This window comes from Melanaphis sacchari, unplaced genomic scaffold (genome assembly GCF_002803265.2).
Source record: "Melanaphis sacchari strain LSU unplaced genomic scaffold, SCAv2.0 Contig24_pilon_pilon, whole genome shotgun sequence".
Classification (NCBI taxonomy): domain Eukaryota; kingdom Metazoa; phylum Arthropoda; class Insecta; order Hemiptera; family Aphididae; genus Melanaphis; species Melanaphis sacchari.
The window spans coordinates 2,178,880-2,200,535 of record NW_020271125.1 but is presented as its reverse complement, the minus strand read 5'-3'; the positions used below and the strand labels follow the sequence as shown (position 1 = coordinate 2,200,535).

At 23.7% G+C, this 21,656-nt stretch overlaps 1 protein-coding gene across 1 annotated transcript in view; it reads left to right on the top strand.

Moving 5' to 3' along the window:
* Positions 1–21,656, top strand: part of LOC112595046 (intraflagellar transport protein 172 homolog) — an 89,833-nt gene that overhangs the window by 53,685 nt on the left and 14,492 nt on the right. The window contains exons 17-29 of the mRNA XM_025340121.1: positions 212–369; positions 1,789–1,933; positions 2,027–2,217; positions 2,284–2,466; positions 3,700–3,846; positions 5,117–5,271; positions 7,121–7,301; positions 11,594–11,785; positions 12,327–12,444; positions 14,027–14,171; positions 14,682–14,889; positions 15,456–15,629; positions 17,479–17,685. Coding sequence (XP_025195906.1) covers positions 212–369; positions 1,789–1,933; positions 2,027–2,217; positions 2,284–2,466; positions 3,700–3,846; positions 5,117–5,271; positions 7,121–7,301; positions 11,594–11,785; positions 12,327–12,444; positions 14,027–14,171; positions 14,682–14,889; positions 15,456–15,629; positions 17,479–17,685 — 2,204 coding nt within the window. The remainder of the gene's footprint in view (positions 1–211; positions 370–1,788; positions 1,934–2,026; positions 2,218–2,283; positions 2,467–3,699; positions 3,847–5,116; positions 5,272–7,120; positions 7,302–11,593; positions 11,786–12,326; positions 12,445–14,026; positions 14,172–14,681; positions 14,890–15,455; positions 15,630–17,478; positions 17,686–21,656) is intronic.

Genomic DNA, 21,656 nt, shown 5'->3' with positions numbered 1-21,656 from the left:
TTTAAGACGTATATTAATGTGTCATAATAATATTATTACACATAATAACGTTAAAGTTATGTTAGAGTGCGACGCAATATATATATATGCAATAAGGGTGTATTTCGTGCTACAGGACACCTTTTACAGAACCAATTTACCAAAAAATTTTAGATATCAAAACATTGAAATATAAATCTCCTGAGCTTTATTTTGTTAAATAATTTTTCAGAGGTAGTTTCTTTAGAAGAAAAGTGGGGAGATTTTTTAGTTAGCCAGAAACAACAAGACGCTGCTATTTCTCATTATATTGAATCAGGGAATACAATAAAGGCTTTAGAAGCTGCTATTGGTGCTAGACAGTGGAAAAAATCAATGCAAATTATGCAGGTGAATATCATAACTTTCTATATTTGGCTTTAATAACACATGTATTGTTTAATTATAATGACAAAAACATCTAATATTAAATGATCAAACGAATTCATCTGTATTGTAATATTATTCTGATCAAAGATATGTAAATTGATTAAATATAACATTTTAAATTTAAATACATATAAACTTAATTAAATTCAATGTACTACAAAATTATTAAATACTTAAATATATTTATCCAATTTTGCTAATATTTGCTAATAATAATTTTACAAGAATAAGTTATTTAATATTAGCTATAATATTAAGTATTATAACCTTATATTATCTTTGTAGATATTAAATACAAATAGGCATTTATTAAAATACTTGGATTGAAAATTCAGTAATTTATAAAAATATTCTGTATACATATTATATATTAACCGATCTTGACAGGTGGTATTCGTAGTAAATTTAATAATGCTGAATTTACCATATCTTAAATTCCGTCAAATAAACCTATAATAATTAACTAAAAATTAAAATTAACACATTAATTTGGGTGGTTTTAAACTTAATATAAAATATAAATCTAAAATAATTGACAATTGTATACCATTTTAGATTTGTATTTTGTTCTTATACGGATAAAAAATATTTACTTTTCTTGAGCCAACCAATCCTTATGTGTATACTTCACTTTCAAATACAAAATTTAAAAAATTGGCTTCTAAGTGCAATGCCAGTATAGGGTTATCTATGTACAAAATTTTAGAACCCTAAGTACGATAGACTCATCTGTGGTGCTTTACATACACATAACCATTGCGTTTAAATATATAAATATAAATAAATAAGTCTATATTACTTGGTAGTTTGATATAAATTGTAAATTATAATTATAAAAGACAAGAAATAATAGATTTTATTTGAATGGAAAATTAATAAAAAGTGTAGGTAAAACTGAATTATTATTTGTGAAAACAAATAAAAATATTTCGTAGAATTTAAAAAAAGTCCATGCTTTACTGAATATAGAGATACATTAAAAATGTATGTTATTTTATCATAGTTCATTTTTTATTAAATGCCATTATTGTATCACAATGATTTACTAACACAACTTGTTTATTTAAAAAAAAAACCTACCTTTAATTCAAGTGTAGCTAAAATTTTAAATAAATATGATGAGTTTTTTATATTGAATTAACATCAATATTTTCATAAGTTTATTGATAATTCATTTTAAGGAAATTAAAATAATTGTTATTGTTACAGTGTATATATTTTAAATCACACACTATTATTTTACGAGATGTTAAAACTTTTAAGTAGATAATAATTGTTATTTTCAGATTTGATGTCTGACAAAAAATCGACAATTTCAAAATTGTTTTATAAAATATAACATATAAATTCAAACTTTAAATCATTTTTTTTAAACTACAGGTTATTGAAGATAAAACATTGGTAACCAAATACGGATCTCATTTGGCTGAACATTTTAAGACAGTAAACGACTATAAAACCGCTGAGAAGCTTTATATGGAATGTGGAATGCACAGAGAAGCTATTCATCTCTATTTAGAAACAGGTTAATTTAATTAATTTATCATATTTTGTGAACGATTAAAATATTTATGTTTTTTTTTCTTTTTGATATTCAATCATTATTGTGAACATGCAGGTAATTGGGAAAAAGCACATATGCTTCTAAAGAACAACCCAACCCTGACAGACTTGAGTGAAGAATTAGAAACTTATGGCAAAAAGTTAGAAAATATGGGTAAGATTAAGGAAGCAGAAAAGCTTTATATAGCTTTGGAAAAAATAGATATGGCAATCAACATGTACAAAAACTGTCAACGATACGACGAGGTACGTGCGTCTCAACGATTAATCCTCTACAGCAGGCGTAAAACGCAAACCTTACGTTTCCAATAGATGATGTCTCTTGTGAGCAAGTACCACAGTGATTTAGTGAGCACCACCCATGTCCATTTAGCTCATGAGTGTGAGACTCGGGGTAACTACAGGGCGGCAGAACACCATTTCGTCCAGGCTGGAGAATGGAAACTCGCAGTAAAAATGTATCGATCGTTGGATATGTGGGAAGAAGCGTATAAGGTACCTACACCATTATATTATTCCGTCAAAATGTGTATTAAGTAAACACAATACCAATATATGTACGTATGTGTTCTTAATATTTTGTGTTTATACAATTATAGTTTATTGTGGAATGTAAATCATAAAAGTTAAAAATAATTGGAAAATGAGCGGATGAATATTTTACACTTAACCAAACCACATTTGATATTCATGAAATTATATAATTAATTTTATCTCAGAAAAGTGACAGGTGTAAGCTTAAATAACGCTCAATAATAATAATTGATAATAGTTTTTTTTTTTTCATGAAATTAAATTGATTAGAATGGATACGTGTTTTGGTAATCTTGTATATCATATTATTTAGACCAAAACACAAAAATTTGATTAAAAATAACTGAACAAAGGAAAATTAAGTTTAAAAAAAGGGTTATCTAATTTTACAAAATGTTTTTAAAAGGAGTTATAAATTATTTATATTAATACTTTTAATAACTATAACGTCATAGTTTAATAGGTTATTATTATAAATATATAGTAGGTTATGAATGCTTAATATCACTGCACTATCAAATACTATTTCATCTATTATGGTAACATGGCAACGGAGTAAATGACATGCAACACAGAACTGACGTATCCTTTTACATAGGTACAAAATTTCAATCTCCGAGAACACCGCTCTTATAATAACAAACCAAGGCACAGTATATTCTCAAATTTCAATTATTCCTTTTGAAACCTTCAATACCACAAATAATTAAACTATGATTTGAGAGAGTTAGACATTTCTCTATTATATTATATCTTTGAATTATTAATCTTATAATGCAGATAAAAATAATAAATATTTAAAAAAATATTAACTCATGTAATACCATATAATATATGGTATATATGGCATATATTGTTATAAAAATGATTTTGATCACAAACAAATCTTGATATTAACTCGATTTTACATGACTGTGACAGTGAAATATATCATGAAAATTGAAACTCAAATGATTTATTAATCATTCCATGCGAGAGAAAAAACAATTATTCTTTTCGAAAATGATTTTGTAAAATATTGAAATGTTCTGTGATATAAAGGATAAATATAAATACGATTTTATTTAAAACTATGATAATAATATAAAAACATATAGTGTGAGTTTTCCGTTGAAAATTTGTTTCTGAAAAAAAGTATTTACAGTGGATAACTGACTTGTGAATTAAAAATAAATAACTTCGTTATATTTTTAGATTGCAAAAAACAATGGTGGAGAATACGCTGCTGAACAAGTTGCATTTTTGTGGGCTAAATCGTTAGGTGGAGATTCGGCTATCAAGTTACTGAATCGCCTTGGTCTTCTAAATGAGTGTATTGATCATGCCAGTGATAGCTATCAAGTAATAAAATAATGATAATATAGTAATATAATATTGTTAAATACGGTTACCAATCCAGTACGTTCTGTATTAAGGTTAAATAATTATATCCGATTTAATAATAATATCAAAAAATTAATTATCTATATAATAATTAATAATTATATAAATCTAATATATATTAAATATATTTTATAACTAAATACTTGTAGTTTTACGTATAATTTTTTAACAATTAATATTTTTTTTACAGTTAATAAAATATAGTAAATTATTTTAATTAATAACTGATCATTCGACAGTATTCATTTTTTGAAATAAAAATAATTTAAGATTATTAATATTTTAAAGCAATCAAAAAAACCGAAAAATATTTATTTTTTATACTATTAGTCTTATGAGTTTATTAATAAAAATATTATGTTGGTAATTTTAAATAATAATCTAGTCAAATTAAAAAAATATATGATTCAAAATTGAATTTTTATGAATTTATTCATACCGTTTATTATCTTATTGAATTTACTAAACGTCTTAAAACCTAACCCCTTCCAAAAAGTATGAAATCTACCTTTCTATTTTTTTTTTTAATAACTCATTAATTGTTTTATTTAGACAAAAAAATATAAACATAAATTATAAATCATAAAATTTAATATGGAAATAAACTATTTTTCATACATACATTTTCACAAAATGACGGTAACTAACATTTTTTTTTTTTTAGTAAGTAGGCCTATTAGAAAATTTGAATTCTTACATTTTTACATGTAATACCACTTTTTATTTTATTTATAATATATTATACAATACCATAAATTACAGGGTTTTCAATTTATTCAGTGATGTTATAACTGAACGTTTGATAATACAAACACATTTTAAACAAATGACGAAATTGATTCAAAAAATTTACGGAAAGCTGATTAGAGGCACATACTTACTATATACTTTTCCAATGGATATATTAACAAAAAAGTTCTCATACCAACTTTTTTGTGTATTTCCGCCTATAATTTTCCTGTTTACTTTTTTTTTCTTAAGTACAATAATTAACGAGTAATATAGAAAAAAAGTGGGGGATTATTTTACTTATTTTAAGGAAAGTAGAGAGCAATGCATAAAAGTTAGATTTAGGGGCTTTTTGCATGTTCAATAGAATGGCACACTTATTATGTTTATGTACCAAAATTCAATTTTGGGTTATTTTTTATAATTTTTGAATATTTTTAAATTTATTTAACTAAGCTATGATAATACTGAATTTTTATTAACAAATGTTTTTAAATAGTTTGATTTTGCTTTCGAATTGGCTCGTTCAGGAGGTGCCGAGCGTTTGACTGAAGTGCATTATAAATACGCTCTTGTGCTTGAAGATGACGGTAAATTTCAAGAAGCGGAAAAACATTTTGTAGCTGGAATGAAACCAAAAGAAGCGGTATTAATGTAAGTAGAAGTATACTCGTAAAAACCATTTAATAAACGTACATCATACCCATATTGAACTGATTAAATTATATTATAAAACTATACTTTTGTTTGTTATAATCTCAAATTTAATCTTGATTGAAATTAAATTCTATTTTTAACAATTCCATAAACTAAAATTTTCAAATATTTTTAGAGAAAACCCGTGTTGCTACAATCGATAAAGCAGATTCCATATGGCTAATTTCCAGTATAAAATTACCACATGGTAATTCACAAATAACGAATTATAAAGCCTTGTATTTTGGCATTCTTTTGAAACTAAGCCAAACCATGCACACTATAAAAATATGACCTTAATAAATTTAAGCAATTTAATAACGGCACATCGCACGAGAGATAGTTCACACAGTGTCTTACATATTTTCAATTCAATGAATAACTAATGTTAACCTAATATAATAACATGATACTACGCCATCGGTGATAATAATTCCACCAATAACACGATACTGACAGAACTCGACGTTATGATGGTCGGAAACACCGATTAATGCTTAATATCATAATATTGTATAATATTTGTAACACTATAACGATGCGGGAAGGCGTACTCTGTCATAACTCGACATGACTACAGTTGAAAATACTGATTAATGTAATATCATAATATTATACAGGTTGATTCACTAAGCATTATTACTCCGTTTTTCCTTTAGGTATAAATTTATTCAAATTCTGTTTTTTGAAATTTTTAGTGTAAGACCATGTTTTTAAATATTAAGATTTTGTATAACATTTGAAGAGTATCTTGTGAAAAGACCAACTTATTTATTTTAATCAAAAATCATTCTTATTTCAAGAAAATAATAAGATAACTTTTTTTATGTATCTAATTTGAAATTCGAACGAGTTATTTTGAGCTTTTAATTTTGTATACTAGATCTATGATAATAAATTTAGAATATATTCAAAATTAAAGTAATAATTATTATTACTACATTTATAAATATTTATAAATTAACATTTTTTAATAACTAATATAAAATTATAAATATTTTCAGAATATATAATCAATATATTAAACATTTAATATATTTTGAATATTTGTAAAAATATTTTTAAACTTATTATGCTTATAAAAAAAAATCATGAGTATAAATCTTTAATATTTTTAAATTTCTTTAGTAACAGCGCTTATAAAGAACCTAGTATTAAATTTCCGCCAAACTTTTTGATCTAATGGGAAATTCGTATCATCATTTATAAAAAAAAAAAAGTAGGTAAGTAAGTACCACTCTACTATACATTAGATTTCGATTGAGTCACAATAATAGATCTGTTAAATTTTAATTCAATGATTTATCATTGTGTTCAAAAACTATTCTGAGCAAAAACGATTCATCAGGCTAAAATAACTAAGTGATAATGTTTTTTTTATTTATATATATATATATATATATATCTATTAAAAAATTTATTTTACTTATCTACTTTAGTAGCTAAGATAGCTTGATAAATTGTTTAGTATTTAATTACTGTAATAACACATATTTATAACATATTATATTGATTTTCGTCCAAATTGTAACTTAAAACGTCTATAAAAAATAACTGTCCTAAAACATTTTTAAATTTTATGATTTCAATGTATAATACTTATTACTTATAAACAATCTTGTGCTTACGTAATATCCGAGTTTAAATACATTTATTATTAAATAGAAATAGGAGTGAGCATGCTTGATGAATCATTTCATGTAAAAATATTAATTATAACATTATAAGTTGTTATAACGTAGTGTTAAATATTTTGAAAGACATATCTACGTTTAAAAAAGCATATACCATTTCGGGCTTTACGCAGGTACATACATAATCAGGATTGGGACAACGCGGAACGTGTTGCCGAACAACACGACAAGAGTGCCATGTCCGACGTGCTATTGTCCAGAGCTAAGGTAGAGTTTGAAGCGGCCAATTATCCGCGGTTCGAGGCGTTGATGTTACGTTGTCATAAGCCTGAACTTATCGTCAAACAATATCAGGTACAGTATAATAGTTAACTACAGGTTTACTATAACACGCCCCATAGCACACTATTTACTATAATACACAGAATATTATTTGGGTTTTGGATACGGTTTGTAATTGATATGGACAAATACGCGTTAAATGATATTAATAATAATACATCATATTATAATATATAACATTATAATATCCTTGTTGAACAGTTATACTAAATAAACAATAAATAAGACATTAAGCGATCAGCAATAACCAAAATTAAAATTGTTATAATATTTGTCAGATATGAAGTCAAGCAAGTAATACTATGCCTATAAATTTAGTTGATACAATTGCCTAAAACTATAAACTAACTCTGTTCAACTGTATTCAACACTTTTGGTAAATAAAATAATTTTATAACTTATTTTTTGAATTGGTTAGAAGAATAAATGTATCGTAATGTGATAGATATTTCAACTAAACATTGTAAAGCAAATAAAATAAGAATATAAAATACGTATTGCATACTTACATTATTTAAACCAAATAGATACATTTCATATGATAGTACAATATTAACTTATAATTGTAAGTCCACAAACTATATATAATTTTTGTATATAACATAATGTTTAGCAATGAATAACTTAAATAAATAAATGTATGGAAAAATATAACTTTAAAAATTAAGCCGTCATGTACAGAACTAAATATTTGTAGTGATGAATGACATGATAATAGTTATTTTAGTAAATTATATATATTTTCTTATGCATTTTTTTATGAAATAACGCCATTACGCACTGTTGAAAACATAAATATTTTTTTCTTTTAAAACAAATTCGTCCGTAATATATTTAAAGAGATTTACATTATATATAAAAAAAAAAAAAAAAAACTATAGTTAGTTTAATAATTCTTTAGCAATTAAATATTTCTTTTTTTTTTATTTGAACGCTTTAAAAAAAAAAATCCATCTAAACACATTTTGTTTAATATTTTATATATATTTTAAGTGTTATTGGTTATAAATTCAAATCTGTCTACTAATATTTAAATGTGCATTAATATAGCAACAAAATATTTCAGCACTATATTTTACGCAAGAAACCTCCACAAAATAATCTTAATGTTAATATCTAAAGCAGTAAAATTTGCTAATTTTACAATCTATATTTTATATTTGATCCTAAAACCGTATTCCATTGATTATTTTTTTATTTCTTTAAGCCAGGCAACACATGAGTATAATGTTTATGCAAACAAACATTAAATCGATAGAAGCAAACGAGCTTTATGCATATTCCACATGATTGGGTACACAGTGAAAAAAAGTTCTAAATGTAACTCATAAATGAGAAACTAATTTTTAAGTTTCAAATTTAGCAGGCATTTCACTTGAAAAAAATTTTAAAGCTTTTGATTTGGTTAAAAAAAAAAAAAATCCATTTGATCGATAAAAGATAAAAATAAATAAAAGTAATGTTGATTATCATATTGTTATGCTCTAATAATGATTTTGTGTAGATTTTTAATAAAAAAAATGTTTTGATAGACGAATACGTTATAATTCCTAGCTAATAAATATCAATAAATTAAAAAAAAAAATTATCAAATAGCATTAGTCAAGTAACTAATAATACTTGTAATATGATGTTCACCTATCACATGTATTCCAAAATCTTGAAATCACCTTAAGCATAGAGTTCAAGGCTACTAAATGTTGTTCAATAATATCAAATTAATATTAAACAAGTTACTTCGCATTAAGTTTACAAAAAAATAAACATTCTAATTTGATTTCTCAAACTTAACTTGCAAAAACCCTTATAATATTCTAAAAAAAATATAAAATCTTTAAATCATTTTAGTTATTTAAAATTAAAACAAATTTTTATATTATACATTTTTCTCTATTTTGAATAATTATAATATGATAAAACGTATCATATATTTTGAATCTCCCTGTATACATACATTTTTAATTTATTTAATAAAAATAGTATGCTAAAAATGTTTTGTTAACTTAATGCTAATTAATTATAATATTTTGAAGTGTACTTTTTTTCAAAGTGAATTGAAAGCTATAATTAACGACGGAAAACGGCGTCTAAAATAAAATGAACATTTTAAACATTAATTTACATAATAAATTACGTTATAAAAATATATATACATATTTTTAATATAAAATAAAATGTGATTTTATTTTTTAATATATCAAGCTATATATATATATAATATATAATATATATCGGTAAATAATAACTATTATAATTTTGCACCAATGACAGCTATGTGATCGAATATCTATTTACAAGTTTGGCTTATCTATACATCCAAACAAAATTATAGTTAATTACTTATAATAAACCATTAGTGTCTAATTTAGAGAGCATATTTCTCTAAATTTTTATATAAATGTTTAGATATAACTCTCATAGTTTATTTGTAACATCAGAGATTTTACATTTTCTTTGTTATTTTAATACGAACGTATACACATAGTAAATATATTTAAAATAACTCAAAATATAATAAAATATGTTAAATACTGATGTGTTAAATCTTCGGCTAAAAAACATCATATATAATCACTGAAGCATTAAAAATAATTATTATTAATGAATTTTCACTGAACATAAGCACAAATTAATGCTTAATGACCTGACAAACTCATTACTAAAAAAAATGTTAAACTGAAAATACAAGTGCATGTATAAAACAGTTTATATATATAATATATAAAATGTAACGCACACCTGTATAATGTATGAAATAAAATATAAGTTATTCCAAACTGAAAAGGCGTTGAAAGTTTTATTTAAATATATTTTTTTTAATGTATATTTATCAGTTTATCAGGTACATCTGTAAGGGTTACCAATTTTGATTTAACTTAACCTACATTAGTTGTATTTAGGTTTACCTTTAGCGAAACATTTAAAATCCTTTTTCTTATAGTAGCACATTCACAATACATTTTCATTTAATGAATAGTTAAGTATAACAAAAATATAAAATTATAATTATTTTTCAATTTATGCATATAATAATAGCACATATTTAACAAAATCGATTTTATTATTATGGATTTCAGTAATTCACTAAAACATAATATATATTGTAATGATATTCATATTATTACGCCACATAGCTACATATCTAAATATAATCATTATACTCAATTCACACTATTCATAAAACATAACAATCAAATTTTCTTTTTTTTTTTTTCCTTTTTTATTTTTATTTATAAGAAATAATAGCAGTAACAATATCCATCGAGTAAGCAGCAATGGTCCGTGAATGAAGAGTATGGTGTCTAACTCAAACATAGGTGTTAATGATATATGGCAGGCTGGAATTATATTAGTAGACTGGCCGTATCATAAAAATAGGGGCTCTACTTATAGTATTTACCCTTGGTACATGTTGACAGATTTGTTATGTTATTGTCGTTTATTATCAAAGATACATATATATAGCCTATAGTATATACATATATATATGTATAAATACAAACAGATTTAATAGTTATTTTTATATAATATTGAGGTACATAGGTATAGATATTTATTGTGTTGTTATTGTAAATATTGTATAAAATTATGTTATCATATAAATTGTATCTGAATAATTTGAATTTGTTACATAGTTTAGAATATAGGAATATAGTAAACAGGTGTATAGTACATTTAATTGTTATGTTTTATGAATAGTGTGAATTGAGTATAATGATGGTATTTAGATAATTTTGAGTAAAAATTCATTAAATAAACTGTTATACTTTAATCTTTTCGAGTTCAATATTGCTTAGCACTTTTTTCTTTTAAAGTTAACTCTAATTAAGCAGATAAAACTTTAAATATAATTATCGTGACAAGATAAAATACGAAACCTCAATTAAAGGTTAATAAATTGTACGTATCATGAGAAGTAAGGTATCTTTTAACTTCATTAGATGAATTTATGAATGAAATAAAAATAAAAATAATTTTAGTATTTGAATTAACTTGTTCATTAGAATATTTCAATTAATACCTATCTCTTGGGGCCCGTTGATCGTTAACGTTCCTGTGTCTAACTACACAGTATTAATGTTTTAAATGTATTTGGCTTATTTTTTCTTTTTTAATATATTTTTATCTTATAATTATAGTGTCTTAGGTAATACACTTGTTTGTTACAAAATAAAATAACTGTACACTCGATTGTAATTAGCGTAAAAACTAATATCTAAAAATAATGAAGTTTTAGATAAAGTCTGTTTCAGAAGATATTAATAGTAGGAAACAAAAAAAAAAAAAAAATTATGATGTTACAGGAAAAAGGGATGTGGGTAGAAGCATTGAAGTCGTGTCGTGAATACTTGCCTGCCAAAGTAGACGAGGTGCAAGCAGAATATGACAGGGAATGCGGCGCTCGAGTGACCAGAGACATTAACAGTCTGTTCGCACAAGCCAGCCAGTGGGAGCAAAATGGAGAGTTTAAAACGGCTGTGGATTGTTTGCTCAAGGTATACTCAACGAGATCATTATACATTAATTTTATTATTTTATTATAGTATAAATATTCTAAACTATTTGGTTAGCAAAATGTGTAAGTGTTGTTTTTATTTTCTTTAATTTTCCATGGTAAATATTTCGGTAAATTTTTTTTTTTTGTTTTCTTGAATGCATCATGCTTTCATGCCTAAGTGACTATTATATTAAACGACATTATAAGGTCATAATCCATAAAATATTAATAAATATATTTTTTCATTGACTCAATGCAGTATAACGTAAAAAAAAAAATGTATTGTTAAATACCTATTATGAATTTTTTAAACTTGTAGAATTAATTCAAATATCTACATAATAATATACTTTATATATATAATAAAACACTATCATAGATGCAAAAACATTAATAATCTCTAAAAATATTTGATTAAACATTTTTTTTGCATGAAAATATTCAACAAAAGCGACAATTTGAGAATTTTTCCATTTGAGTTATCTCTTTGAATTTTATCCATAGACTGTATTAATAAATATTTATATATATGTGAAAAGGTCACTTCAACCAACTGTAAGGACGACCGTGTTATATCAAAAACGCTCAACGAAGCGACACGAATGACATTAAAATACTTAGATGGCGAAGAGTGTGTGGACGCTGCTAAAAAGTTAGGTAAGTTTCGAAAGGTTGTATAACGAGTTTTTTTTTTTTAATTTTATTTACTCTATCGTATACTGTAGTCTGTATGAACTATGAAGTTTTTAATTATAGAAATTTATGGTTTAAATCTAGACATTTATCATCGTTTAAATAGTTTAATTTAACATAATATAATAAAATATGTACTTAAGTATTCAAATTTCACTGATTTAAATATATTTAGGTATGAATATAAATATAACAATTTTATTATTATTTTCACTCGTTCAAACAAATATAATATCATACAATTTATATTCAGCTAACGAGTAATTTAATATTTTAATACAAACTTCGTCGAAACACCGTCTTCTTTTTGCAAAATAAATTGAGTGTTATCATTAATCCCATTATCCTTTTCCAATACTAGAAATTACAAAGGAGAATGATGAATATTTTCTATATCGATTTTGACACGCAATTTATAACACGGTACCTCCACTGCCTCTTCTGGAGATTTTCTAGCTTGAAATAAAGCTTTTTCGATACATATTAATGGAAATAAATTGAAGATTTAATAACGTTAATCTTATTGGATTACATCAGCAAAATGACAGATTACCACTTTTTATAATTCAGTTAGACGTACTAGTTATAATGTGTGAAAGCTTTGTACGGGTCAGCTAATAATTTAATTTTTGCTGAGCTGCCAGCTGATACCGACCGTATACAAAGTGGCGGAAGAATGGCAATTCGTTTGGAAGTGTCAGTCAGCGTTGAACATTCAAAGTAATATTACTATAGATATAAAAATAATACGTGTATTTTTGTCTGAAATCTGTATAAAACAACTTTTAAATTACTTGATTGTTAATGTCGAACAATAATTTAATAATGATAATTCCACTTTTTAATAATAAAGCGTTATTAATGCATACAATGTACATAATATACACAATGTAAAACAATTTTCTATATTAATGCTTGTAAATACATAAAACAGATTTATTATAGTAATATCATTGGTTGTATAATAACTAAAAACAAAAATATATGTCGTCTAGGAAATCGAAAAAATAGACAATAATAATATCCAAAAAAAAGTTCAATAAATAAATATTTAAAAAAATTTAAAAGAAAAGATAAAAGAGTTGTCTCTATAGTAGTTAACTTAATCGCATATATTTTAGTTTATATTATAATGTGCTAAAGTGTAGAATAGTAAAACGCCAAGATTTTGTAATGTAATTTGAATTGGATTAATTTTATTTGGTAACTAAACTAAAATTGTGTTTAGTTTAATCTAATAAAAATACACAAAATGTAAAATTATTATTTATTTTATATCTCTATACAATTGTATAATACTTACCTAACATTTTTATATCACACAACAGCCATTTTTTACATAAACATTTTTATGTTAACAGAAAATTAGTGTAATACACATAAGTGGGTCACTCTATATTAAACTATTACCATATATTTTTGTTTTATTTTATTATTAAATATACAAAGTTAAAACATATTTATCGATTAAAAAGTATGTAATTTTTTAGTGATTTATGTATTTGTGTGGGAATTATTAGTATTATTCCTAAATAATTTTTTACAGGACCGCGTTTAATAGAATACGAAGAATACTTATTGGCAGCTAAAGTGTTTGTATGTGCCGATATGATGAAAGAAGCAATAGACGCATTTATTGCTGGTGATTACTGGTCTAAAGCCAGAAAACTATCTTCTGAACTAGATTCTTCGTAAGTTAAATTACTTTTCTTGATACATTAATAATATTTAATCCGTCAAATTGTCAATCTATTTTAAATTAACCTCAACTATCGATGCAAATCATCAACTATTTACTCCAAAGTTTAATAAAATTAAAAAATATGATTCGATACATACCTCCTATTTTCACTAAATCAGTTTATTAATATCTATATTTCTAAGAAAAATGAAGGGTATAAATAACATATTTTGATAATATTATTATTGTATGTACAAAATTATATTTTATAGCAATAACATAAATCTTATGAGACTTAAGTGTTTGGCAACAAAAGTATTATATATGCATTTCAGACAATATTTTAGTATTTTGTGAGAATCAAGACTATAGTTATTAGCATCAAACACAAATGTAATTAATTTCTATTTGTATTTTATTTTTCAATCTAAAATAAATTGAATTACAATCAAACCAAACAACTGTTAAATTAATTTTATCATGAAAATAAATTAAACGAAACGCATAATTTGATTTTCAGATTTGAGAGATATGTTTCGGAGTGTTATAAAGATAGTCTTAAAAGGGAAGGAAAACCAGAACAATTGTTGGCTGACATGGACGTAGAAGAAGCGCTAGACATGTTATCAGCCCAAGGCAAATGGTCCAAATGTTTAGACGTTGCCCGACCACATGGACAAGTTGTTCTTCACAAATATATTGCGCTATATGCCACAGACTTGCTTAGGGTAAATTAAGTAGAATTTAAACTTTAGTTGTACATGTCAATCGGAGAATATCCAATCCGGTTGATTTTTGCTTTATTGTTTTTAAATTATTAAATTAATAGTGTTTTATTTTAAAGAATAATAATAAAAAAAAATAAACATTAAAATATTTTAGAAACAAGAAACAGTTAACAGTATAATATTATTAAATGACAGCATCTACGCTTAAATGGTTAAATACTAAAATAAGGAAATCCAAATTTAAAGTATTATAGAAGTATAAGTTTTTGAAATACTACTTATATAATATAATTTTTTAAACCTTCATTTATTTAAGGATTAATGATTTATTTTTAATTAAAGTACATAACAATATATTGATTAAATTATTTTTTTTTTATCAATCTCAAAAAAAAAAAAAAAAAAATGGTTACAATTATTAACTATTGGTTACAATTTGATTTCGTGACAATGTTGATAACATAATTGCAAAATTAAATTTAATGTAAGTGTGGGGAAAAATATAAAATATATCTAATTTAACATTATATACATATAAATGTACAAAATTTATATTTCCTTTTCAGGAAGGTAATGCTTTTGAAGCATTGAACTTGTATATACAATATGACGTACCAGCCTTTCCTCAGAATTTCAATATATACAGACGTATAGCATTAGATGTATTCAGTAAACGAGGGATGGACAAAGTAGAAAGCTACGATATCTGGGCCAAGCTGAGAGATATGTTTTTTAAATTGGTATAAAATCAACATTACACAATATTATTACTATTGATTTATTTCAGCATAATATTTTATTTTTTATTTTAGTGAGTTAACCAATCCAAACGTTCATGCACAAATAAATCGTATTAAACGAAAATGTTGACTAAAAAAAATGTTTATAATTATAGTCATTATTATAACTATGATTATAATACTGTAATATTATAGATTATACTGTGATATTTTTACTTTTTATTTAACTTGAAAAAATAAATTTCACCTAAAAAATTACTTATAATAGAAACTATGTTAAATTATAATCTGCTAATATTTATTAGCTTTAATTAAATAACTTTTAAGGCAATACATTATCTCACACGTTTGAAATTACGAAAGCATTATATTATTTTTTTATTATTTTAATCTCAATATGTATGGTTTGTCTATTATAATAGGACATTGCAAAATATAGTATGCAAATAAATAAACATTTCTATCATCAAATATTGAGTGTTTATTAATACATTCTATAATATCTTAAAACATCGTATCATACGAAAATGTAAATTTTATTTGCAACTAAGTGTATTCAATTAAAATATGTAATAGAATAAAAGAATAAGCTCAAATCAAAATTCTATGAATGTAAGCATATTTTTTAAGCTATAGATATCTAATAGAATTCGTTTAAGTATATTTTGTTATTATTGATTTAATTAAATCATCGTGTTAAAATATATTAAACACACACAATATTTATTCAAATTTATGTTTTCATCTATTATATTATTACAATTTACAACAAATATTATAATGTGTTTATGTAAATGGTTTGCATTTAGTCTTGCGACAATAGCAGTTCACAATATCTATACATATTATGCTGCAAGTTGTAAAAAGGTACCATCTTTACAAAACAGACCACATTCTCGTGGGAATTTCGATCTCCAAAGTTTATAAATAATTCATGGCCTTTGTCTCATAATGTGTATTTTCAAAATGATCTGGATCGAAATACAGATCCAACTGAATTTGAATAATAAAAAAAAAAAAAAAACCAAAAATACAAAGATCATAATATAATAATATCAACTTCAAATGTATGGACTTGTATTCTATGAATTTACACTCTGTATGTGGTAATTCCAGAAACATATATTTTTGTTATATTTGATCTCTGTATACTTTTTTTCAGACAAATATTTTTAAAAAGTGCATGAGTAGGTAGAGTTATACTACGAATTCGAATACATATAGTTTATTTATTACAAAGCATACAATAGTTTACAATTTCAGTAATAAATTCATAACTTTACTGTTCTGTAATAACTTTTACATAATTATTTAGTTAGTATTATTGCTATATTTACTTATATACTTATTAAAAACAGTTCAGTAGCTATATAATTTTTAAATTGATAAAATTGAAATTACAGAAGCATATCATAATTACTAGGCGTATTGAGCAATTAATTATTCTGGTTGTATAAGTCATTAAAAACTAAAAACCTAACTGTTTTTATACATTTTTTTTTTTTAGTATATAAACTTCTTAAGTTTTCAAAATAATAATTAAAACTGAATTCATAATTTTTCAAATGTAATTATTTATCATTTATTGGATAAATTCGGATTAATGCATAATCCAAGACTAACTTCCACTCGGACGAATAATCAATACTTTGTTTTCTATGTCTTATTTGCTTTACTCTACCTATATTAATTTAACCGATTTAGTATATGAGTATGCATAAAATAATTTTTATCTTCGAAAATGAACGTTACACGATTGTTGATAATTTAACTAGTAACACAATATTCATACAAATGCTTGGAAGAAATTTAACTGTAGATAATATAATATAATATAGTGATTTTTCAGATGGAAAATATCAAACAATCGAATTCAGAAATTTGGAAAGAGTTTGAAAAGTACATGTTCATATCTCATTTATACGCCATGCGATGTGCTTTTTCTGAAATATCGTCACTCAGCGCATTGGTTGTGAAATTGTTGGTTGCTCTTTTAAGATACACGGACATTATTCCAGCAGATAAAGGATACTACGAAGCAGGAATCGCAGTTCGAGTATGTAAAAACTAATTATACAATTAGCTAGTTGTATATTAAAAATGTATTTCTCCAATTCTGAAAGTTGAAGAAATGATAACTCATGATTAATCTAATCGAATTGTAATTTAAACTGATAACTTAATAGTATTATTATACGTATACAAGCTAGTGAATTTTTTTTTAACTAGAAGGATAAATATTGCTGAAAACATTGTATACTTAAAATTAAATTATTTTATTTTTGAAACTCTCACAGTTTTACGTAAAATCACTAAAATAAAATCTAAGACTCTACATTATATATTTTTATATCGTATATTCAACTAATGTTACGTCGTAAAAAATAAAAACATTTTTGAACATTATTTACATCATAATATTTTCATTCAAAATAATTATAAGCCATTGCTCACTACCTAATTACAGCTTTCACTATGTCCTTTGTATATGTTAGACATTATATTAATAAGAAAAGGAGGTGTAACGTAACATTCAAAATAATTAATATAGTATTCAAAATCAAAGGTCAGGTTTATAATCATAAACAGAATACAAGATAACGAGCGAAAATCATATATAGACCTATGTGTATCATATATTTATCATATACCTAGACAGATCTTTAAATGAGAACATTAAAAATTCCTTTTTAAAAGATCTTACTCCATTATACCAAAAGTAAACAAATAGAAATCTACAATATTCAATAATTTTAATATTCAACAGATAATATTTTACTTATCGAATTGAACAACAATAAATTATTTTATGTTTAAATGTCAAAAACATTAAATTAATCGCGTTTAATTATGCAGGTGTTATTTATTTGCCTATAAAATATATCAACAAATTATTTAAGAGTAATTATTTAATCTTACATTAATAATTTTTCGCAATTATTATTAAATAAATTAAAATAAAGTTAATTGTATTATTTGTTTGTTTAAAATATTAATCAATCTTGTGTGAATGATAAAAGTAAAAATTATGTAACAAATATAATTTTTACCTTGTATTATACCGCTCTATTACTCGTTCAATCATTTTAATAAATGACCATTAAGTTTTCATTTTCAAACACTAATTTATTTTATATTAATACAAAATATAAATACATGTTTGCGTTACAATAATTTTATATTATATTATATCATTGTATATTAAAAAAATACATTATTTTTAAAGAAAAATAATTTAAGTATGAATATTATATCATGTTTTAGTAAACATAATGTGAACATTTATCTTTTATTACTATTTTAATGCAAAGAAAAAACTTTTGAATAAAATAATGCTTGAAATAGAGGTCGTCTAACTTAAAATATGCATTTTGTTGACGTTAATATTATAATAAAATATATTTTTGGTTAGAAGTAATTGTAAGTTGGTGGTATCTATATAATGTTAGTTTTTTCATTATTTAAAATAAGTCACCTTTACAATATTATTGTACTTTGGTATTAAATTAATTGCTAGGTACTTTTAGTGAAAACTAATATCATAAATTCATGAATACACTAAAAAAACTTTTTTAAACTAAACATTAAGGTGATTAAAGAGATTAAGCACAAACACGTATATTATACCAAGTATTAAAAAATTACTTTTATCTACTTAATGATTTAGAGTTGATTTTAGCTTAAAATCACTCCATTAAAATTTTATTTATAAACAAAAACCTAAAAGTATTAGCAGTTAATACAATAACTTAAGTGGTAAAAATAAATTAAAAACAAATACTTATTTATTAAAAAAAAACTCAAAGAAGTAATAAGTAATAATCTTAAAATTAATGAAAATTTATATCATAATAATATTTATCAGTATGAAAAATTTTTACTTTTTTGTACCATTGAATATCACAGCGACAAAACTAGTATATTTTTCTTAAAATATATACTATGTTACATCGTCATAATAATGAATTCAACATAAATATATTATATTTTATTACATAACTTTTTACAAGTAACAATGTTCAGATTTATTCTACATAAGAATATTAAGTTTGTATTAGTAAACTACATATTTCAATTTATAGTATTTTTTTAATACTTAAAAGTTGTAAGCTTTTCATACATATATATTATATATATATATTAATAACCATAAAAATTTACAATATATAGCTTAATTTGTATTTTCAATACCTCATTACGTAGTTGAATATATATTATACGTAATATAAGTAATAAGTATAAATATTCATATTGAAGTATAACACAAATAATAAAATATTAATTTTGAATTTTTAAAAAAATTTAGAAAAACTTTTAAAAAATTTGTAAATCAACCAGACCACTCTTTGAATTATTAATTTATCAGTGATCTTTTTTTAGATAATTTATTATCATTGAATATATTGATAATTTGTTATTATAAGCATTTCCAAAAAGTGAATTTTAGTGAAAAATATATCTATTTTTAAACAAACAAACTGTTTTTAATTTATTGGATGCGTACTAATAATACATAGAAGTATTAAATCTTAGTTCGATTTGCTTATTTTTATATTATTACTTTAAAATAAATTTTTATTTTTAATTATTAATTTTTTTGCCACTGAAATTTTGATTATTATAAGAAAAAATGTTAAAATATAAATCTCTCATTGAAATTATGATTGCTTATATTTTTATAAATGGAGAGTAGGGACGTATACTTTAAAGTGCATAGATTTATCGCTCTTATGTACATTAGGTATTGTTTAGGTCACTATTATAGGTGTTAAATTTTAATTCAATATTATATAATTGTACATGAAAAAAGATTCTGTAAAAAGATAGTTTGTCAACTTACATCACTAAGTATATTCCATATTTTTTTTATTTCACTATTGATATTGTGGTACCGTGCATTCATTGTTCCACTCAGAGTCTAAAATATGATTATTTTTGAAAAAAATAATGAAGAAAAGCCAGATTTCTTAAATTTTGATTGTTTAATAATAAGCTATCTGGTGATCATTATTAACAAAACTCGTAATCGATTCAAAGGTGTTGACGTATAAAAATATAATGCTTAATATATTTCGTCTAATTCATATAATATTATATGTAAATAATAAATATGTATATTTAATAATTTAATAGTAATGAAATATAATATCTAAATAAAAATTTATTACTATAAAAAGTATCAAACAAAAATTAAAAAAAATATTTTAATCATTTTAAAGACAAGACCAATACAGTATTATTTGATATTTATCTGAACCTAACCTAAAATAAAAATAGCGTATTATATTTAATTATTCTAAAAGAAAGTTCCTAAAAATTTTTTTTTTAAATAGTCTCATTATTTATTAATACCGAATGGTTTCAAACTTCTACCCCCCAAATAACCACATGATTCAAAATTAGGTATGTACACAATAATAATCCTTTTTCATTTTCAGCAGTAATAATTTAGTGTGATAAAATTAAAAAAACAAACTTGTGACCTACGTATTTAGGTAGATGAAATAAATTATCTTATGGACGACACGGTGAAGGGTGTGTCGCTTTACACAGGCTACCGAAAAAAAACGACTGCGCAAGAGATACAGTCGGTAACGCTAACTTATTTACCTACCTACTTTGTGTGTAATACAATGAAATGTTATTTTCTATGATACATCATCTCTTTGCATAAAACTCCCGACTTAACGAGTCAAAAGACGTTGTCCCCTCTCTGGAAACGTAATTTTCTTGAATAAATAACAATATTAATCCCTGCGCATTTAGCACTAACAAATTGGCTACGCGGCGTTTAATAATAATAGGTACCGTATACGTATCGTATAATATAATATTCGTGTACATTTGAAAACAATGTAGATGGGTAGGTCGGTAATAATAATAATACGCGGAGTATATATAATATATAAATATGTTTTATGTATATGTGTATATAGTAAACGATGCAGCATTCTGTATGCGAACGTTATCCGTTTCGTGTCTAAAATAACAACGGCCGATTTTAACCGATGATGTTCATCTAATTTC